General features: G+C 49.0%; 1 protein-coding gene across 1 annotated transcript in view; it reads left to right on the top strand.

Moving 5' to 3' along the window:
* The first annotated feature begins 6,116 nt into the window (after positions 1 to 6,116).
* CDCP1 (CUB domain containing protein 1) overlaps positions 6,117 to 7,044 on the top strand; it is a 56,506-nt gene continuing 55,578 nt past the window's right edge. The window contains exon 1 of the mRNA XM_052646921.1: positions 6,117 to 6,198. Within this exon, the coding sequence (XP_052502881.1) occupies positions 6,117 to 6,198 (82 nt within the window). The remainder of the gene's footprint in view (positions 6,199 to 7,044) is intronic.

Genomic DNA, 7,044 nt, shown 5'->3' with positions numbered 1-7,044 from the left:
AGTATGACCTGAAGAAATGAACAAATGAAGGACGTGGTGCTGTGAAAAGTCAAAGCGTTAGTTGCTTAGCTGTGTTTAACTCTTGGCCACCCTATGGTCTATAGTCCTCCAGGCTCCTCTGTCCATGGACTTCCTCAGGCAAGAATGCTGGACCAGTGAACTCATATTAGAGATATCACACTGCTTCCTAGATTTAGTGACATTTAGGGCATTTTTCAACTTTCTCAAGTTTGTGATTTGTTGTCTTTTCTTTCCTTATTATAAATAAATACTCACTTTTCACATTTGATTTTCTATTTGTAATTCTGTATTCTTTTTCTTAAGGTAAGTAAGTTCAGCCCCACAAACCTGTATCCACTCCTCTCTGTCTCATGCATTTCCTGTTTTAATGGAATATATCCTCCAGTATTTGTCTGAGAAAAGGTGTGGGGGAGTTTGTTGTTTGGAGGTTTTATTGGTTTTCTTTCTGTTTTAGATGTTGAATGTCTAAAAGTGCTCTTTTTCTACTTTATCACTTAATTGATAGCTTGGATGTAGAATTCTTTAGTTCAGTTCAGTCACTCAGTTGTGTCCAATTCTTTGCGACCCCATGAATTTCAGCACGCCAGGCCTCCCTGTCCATCACCAACTCCCAGAGTTTACTCAAACTCACATCCATCGAATCAGTGATGCCATCCAGCCATCTCATCCTCTGTCATCCCCTTCTCCTCCTGCCCCGAACGCCTCCCAGCATCAGAGTCTTTCCCAATGAGTCAGCTCTTCGCATGAGGTGGCCAAAGTATTGGAGTTTCAGCTTTAGCATCATTCCTTCCAAAGAAGTCCCAGGGCTGATCTCCTTCAGAATGGACTGTTTGGATCTCCTTGCAGTCCAAGGGACTCTCAAGAGTCTTCTCCAACACCACAGTTCAAAAGCATCAATTCTTCAGCACTCAGCTTTCTTCATAGTCCAACTCTTACATCCATACATAACTACTGGAAAAACCATAGCCTTGACTAGATGGACCTTTGTTGGCAAAGTAATATCTCTGCTTTTGAATATGCCATCTAAGTTGGTCATAACTTTCCTTCCAAGGAGTAAGCGTCTTTTAATTTCATGGCTGCAATCACCATCTGCAGTGATTTTGGAGCCCCCCAAAATAAAGTCTGACACTGTTTCCCCATCTATTTGCCATGAAGTGATGGGACCAGATGCCATGATCTTCATTTTCTGAATGTTGAGCTTTAGGCCTACTTTTTTACTCTCCTCTTTCACTTTCATCAAGAGGCTTTTTAGTTTCTCTTCACTTTCTGCCATAAGGGTGCTGTCATCTGCATATCTGAGGTTATTGATATTTCTCCCGGTATGCAGTATTTCTCTTTAATAGAATTCTTAGTTGGAAATTATTATACCCTCACAATTTTGAAGGTATTGCTTCATTGTCTTCCAGTGCTGCTGCTGGAAAATCTAAAGCTAGTTTGATTTTTGTTTCTTTGTATAAGACTCTGGAAATTATAAAATGTTCTCTTTGTTTATAGGCTCCTGAAATTTTGCTGTGATGTGCCTTGATGTGAGCTTGTTTTATCCATTGTGCTGGACACACCATGAGTTTTTTTTTTTTTTTTTTTCACCATGAGTTTTTAAATCTAGAAACTCATGTCATTCCAGACGTGGGGAATTTCTTGAATTATATTACTGATGATGATATCTCTGCTTAATCTGCTATCTCTATCTGCAAAACCCACCATCCACGTTAGATTCCCTGAACTAGACCTCTAATTTTCTTACCTTTCCTCTCCTATTTTTTATCTATCTTTTCGCTTTACTTTCTGGGAAATCTTTCAATTTTTATATTTATTTTTTAATATTTACTATCATTTAAAATTTTTTCTAAGAACTCTTGTAGGTCCCTGAATACTCATTTTTTTATTACTCCTTATCCCTACAGCATAAATACACTGTTGTTTGGTATTTTTCTAAAGAAGTTAGCAATTGTTTTATTCTCTCTCTTTTCTCCAAGTGCCATTTTCTGTTAGGTTAGTTGGTTGATTTTGATTCTCTCATGTTAGCTGCTTTCCTCAGATGTCATGAACTTCTACTGTCTGGTCATATTTAAAAGTGAGAGATCAAAAAGTTTAACTGGTGGGGCTTATCAACTGTGAATGTCACGGGAAGAATCTGGTTAGCCTCTAGACGGGGATAAATGTCTGTATCTTTAGGTCTTTCTCCTCGAGCTTGTCAGATTCACCAGAAGAAGACTCCTTCCATCTCTAGTATGAATTGAGACTACTGGAGTCAGGGCAAACTGGGGCCAGGCACCTAGGGAGCTAAGCATAAGGAATACATTTGTTCCTTTTATCTACCTATTTTCCAGAATGTTTCCTAAGCCTACAGCTATGCCTAGCACTCCTCAGTCCAGTTTCCTCAGTTGTAACCTCTTCAGACGGAGAAGGCAATGGCACCCCACTCCAGTACTCTTGCCTGCAAAATCCCATGGACGGAGGAGCCTGGTAGGCTGCGGTCCATGAGGTCGCGAAGAGTCGGACATGACTGAGGGATTTCACTTTCACGCATTGGAGAAGGAAACGGCAACCCACTCCAGTGTTCTTGCCTGGAGAATCCCAGGGACGGGGGAGCCTGGTGGGCTGCCGTCTCTGGGCTCGCACAGAGTCGGACACGACTGAAGCGACTTAGCAGCAGCAGCAGCAGCAACCTCTTCAGAAAACAATGCTTCAGACTTCTGCTTAGGGGCAGTCGCCCAGCCAGGAGAAATGGAGGACAGTTTCCAGAGATCGAACTATAGTTTTTCAGCTTTCTCCCAGATTTCACTGTTTTAGCCCCTTCTCACTCTCCCATTACACAATACCTGTGCTGCCAGTTCCTTAGTGGTGGTTGTTTGTTTGTTTCTTTTTGAGAACTCTATGGTATAAATCATGCTATTTCCCAACTTTCCCCTCTAGTGGCTTAGAGTTTCCACTTACCCATCTGCTTTCCAGTTTCTAAGAGGCTGTTGTCTTCTGTCTGCTCCCCTCATCTTTGTAGACTTACATCTTTTACCAAACGGAGGAAAAAAAAAAGTCCCTGCTTTGTAGCTTTTGCAGGGTTTCCAGAGGGGTCAAAAATGCTTAAAAGATGCTTGCTCCTTGATAGAAAACTTATGACCAACCTAGACAGCATATTAAAAAGCAGAGACATTACTTTGTGAACAAAGGTCCGTCTAGTCAAAGCTATGGTTTTTCCAGTGGTCATGTATGGATGTGAGAGTTGGACCACAAAGAAAACTGAGTGCCAAAGAATTGATGCTTTTGAACTGTGCTGGAGAAGATTCTTGAGAGTCCTTTGGACTGCAAGGAGGTCCAACCAGTCCATCCTAAAGGAAATCAGTCCTGAATATTCTTTGGAAAGACTGATGCTGAGGCTGAAGCTCCAATACTTTGGCCACCTGATGCAAGGAACTGACTCACTGGAAAAGACCCTGATGCTTGGAAATATTGAAGGTGGGAGGAGAAGGGGACGACAGAGGATGAGAAGGTTGGATGGCATCACCGACTCAATGGACATCAGTTTGACCAAGCTCCAGGAGTTGGTGATAGTCAAGGAAGCCTGGTATGCTGCAGTCCATGGGGTCGCAAAGAATTAGACATGACTGAGCAACTGAACTGAACTGAACTGAACAGAGGGGTCAAAATTAAATATAACAGTTTTAAAACTCATCTTTCAATGTCATTTTTCTCTGGCAACAGACTGCAGCTGCCTGGATTTCTTTCAGTTCAGAAATAACTTTTAAAAATTGACTCCTTCCATTCAGGCAAGTTTGTAAAGAGAAGACATTTCCAAAATTTGGCAAAGCTTTGCTTACATTCTTCCATGAACCAAGCCATTACCTCAAGACATCTTGATTTCAACTGCAGAGGTGGGTCATCTTGCAAAGGATGTAGAAATGCCTCCTCATTTCCTTGACTCTTTCTCACTGTTGCCATTAACTGGAACTACTACCAATCCTTCACATCTGAGACTTAGTGACTCTTGTGTCATTTATGGAAAGTTCATTTAGGACTTCCCTGGTGGTCAAGCGGTTAAAAATCTGCCTGTCAATGTAGGCACCATGTATTCAGTCCCTGATCCGGGAGGACCCCACATGCCTCAGAGCAACTAAGTTGGTGTGCCACAACTACTCAGCCCACACCCTAGAGCCCGTGAGTTACAACTACTGAGCCCACGTGCCACAACTGGAGAGTAGGCCCCTCTTGCCTCGAAGAAAAAAAGTCGATGAGCAGCAAAACGAAGGCAAACCGCAGCCAGTTTCACTCGTCCAGAGAGTCGTTAAGCAAACTTTGGAGAAATGAGATAGTAAAAAGATAACTTGTACCTTAGGCTTAAACTTACCACAAAATATTTCTAGTATTTTCAATTCAACTCATTGCCGCTCCATTATTATTATCATCATCATCACCATCATCGTATATAGGAAACAATGGAGTTAGGGATGCTAGGAAAAGATGCTGGGGTATATACGCCTGCTTACAATTAGGAAAACAGACAAAATCTGCTTTACTCTCCTGTCAGCATAAACATATTTGAAAGATGTTTAGGTTTTCTGGTAATTTTTTTCTCTTGATGAGTCTGCCTTCAATTTCTTGGGGAAAACCAAAAGCCTCCCTACTTTTCTCATCCTCTTCCTTCCTTCTAGGCCTCAGCTTCCTCATCTATCTTCCAAGTAACTGGAAGGTAAACTGATGTTCCCTCAGCTCACAGTCCATAGGTGGAGGAGGGGCGGGGCAGTCATGTCCACAGCTCGGACAGCCCCGCATCCCTCATGAACTGCAGGCTCCCTGTAGACAGAGGCTGCTTTATTCTCATCACTGAAGACACACAGAAGGAAGGGGATCACTCTCCTAAGAGATGGTTTCTTACCCCTGTTCCTGATAAGAGTAGGATCAGCCTGGAGAAGCTCAGTTCCCCAAGAATTAAAAAAAAGTGGGAACTGGACACAGACCAATGCTCTTGCATGTACTCTGCTTCCAGGTTATTCTGGGTGACCCTGGACAAGTTGCTAGCTGCCCACTGGCACAGGCAGACCCACAGGGGCCTTTGGAGTCATTCTGATAGAACCCTGGTATGCTAGCTGAGAGTCCCTGAACCATCCACTGTCTCTCCTTGTGACACTGAGACCCTGAACTTGGTGCGTGGCCTGCAGAGCTGGAAGGAGAATCCACAGGACCTCAGAAACCAGAGAAAGGCAGCTGGGAGGAGAGAGAAGGAGGCCCAGGGTCATTCATTTACAGCCCGATGATTGTAGTAAATGCCTCAGGCCAGTGCCATACATGCTATTCAGAATTCAAGGAAGGGGCCCCCCGTGGACCTGTTCAGGTTTCTCCTCATGGCTCTCTCCAGCCTCCTGTATTCACTCATTTCATTCACTCTTCAGAAATGAAACAAAGCAACTCCGGTTGTGCAAACCCCTTCCAGGGGTATCAAATCCTGCCTCCGCAAGTTACTAACTGGCCTGGGGACCTTCGGAAGGTTGCGTAACTGGGTGTCTGTTTCATCTGTTCTGCGAAGGGTTACTGTGAGCATTAGAAACACTGTCCGTGAAGTGCCTGGAGTTGGCTGCGGGCTCATCATTCTGAAAAGAGTACCAGTAGCATCGGCCTTAAAAGTCCAAAGCCTGCAGCCCAAATCTGGAAGCAGAGGCGGAACCACGGCTTGGGTGTTCCACAGACTTGATTTCCCGGGGAAAAGGGCTGCACAGTGGCCTCCTTTCAGTGTCTCCCAGACAGTGAAAGGAAGGCAAGTGTCTTCCCCAAGCGCGACTCTGGCCCCTGTAGAGAAAGCCGTGAGAGGGACGGCGGCTAGACCCCAGGAAGGTGGCTCCCGGCCACAGTGCTCCAGGCGAGAGGCGGGAGTGGAGGCAGGAAGGGAGGCAGGAAGGGGAGGCGGGCAGGGAGGAGGGGACTGGGCCGGCCAGCTCGTGCTCCCGCGGCGCTGGGCGGAGCCAGGGCGAGTCCGCCCCGCGCGCAGGTGAGCGAGCCGGGGTGGAGCGCAGCGCCTCGGCTGCCAGGCTCGGGGGCCCGCGGCCGCCACTCTGCACCACGGGCCACAGTCGCTTTCCCCGCCGAGGCCCAGGCGCCCCGGAGCCATGGCCAGCCTCAGCCGCGGGGTCACGGTCGCACTGCTGGGGATCTTACTGCTGGGCGCCGCGCGCCTGCCCCGCGGAGTGGGTGAGTGCGGCGCTGAAGGGGCGCTGCGCGCTGAGGGTCGCGACCGCCCGCCAGCCGGCGCCTGGTGGAGAGGGGCGCGGGTTGCCGAGGGTGCAGGGCGGGGCGCGGGCGGCGCGGTCCGGGGGGTCCCCGGGACGGCCCGGCGCCGCAGGCGGGTGGGCGCGGTGGCCGTGCCCTCTGGATTCCGCGCCACCTCGCCCAGGACGCAGGCCTTGCTTGGCACGCGGGGAGCCCCGCGGTCGGGCGCCCGATTCGGGCGCCGAGAGGGAAGGAGGGAAGGGCGCGCGGAAGCCGGGCCCGGGGACCTCGCTGAGGCGGCGCGCCGCGCGCTCGGGCGCTCTGCCTGGATGGTTGGTGACGCCGGGCGGGCCGTGAGGAGGGAAACTTCCCTCTCGGGTGCACCCTCTCACCTCAGCGCCCGGCCAGAGACGGGGGCGAGGAAACACTGGTTTAGCGTCACCACAGCCTCGCTTTCGCCTCACCTTTCCCCAGTCCGCCCGCTCTTTTCTCGCCGTCCCGAAGTTCGGGAACACGAATTGCACAGGGAAAGCGCCCCTGCGCCGCCGAGGCAGGGCAGCCCCGGGCCCTCGCGCCTGCGGGCCGTGGACCCTGACGGCGGAAGGGGGTCGGCGGAGGGCAGGGTCCCGAGCTGTGCGGGAATCCGGAGTTCCGGTGGGGGCGGGGCGGGGGCGCGCGGGGAGGTGCCCTGCGGCCCTGGAAGGATTAAAGGCGCGAATCACCTGGTCTCCTCACGGAAGGACTTGATTTGAAGCCTTCCCTGAGACTACGACAGGTTTTGTGTGGTGTGTTTTTTTTTCCCCCTTTGGAAAGAACTTTGGTGGTTCT

The sequence above is a fragment of the Budorcas taxicolor genome, chromosome 1 (assembly GCF_023091745.1).
Source record: "Budorcas taxicolor isolate Tak-1 chromosome 1, Takin1.1, whole genome shotgun sequence".
In the NCBI taxonomy this organism is placed as follows: domain Eukaryota; kingdom Metazoa; phylum Chordata; class Mammalia; order Artiodactyla; family Bovidae; genus Budorcas; species Budorcas taxicolor.
The sequence above is the reverse complement of the archived record's forward strand: the minus strand, read 5'-3'. Positions and strand labels throughout refer to the sequence as shown.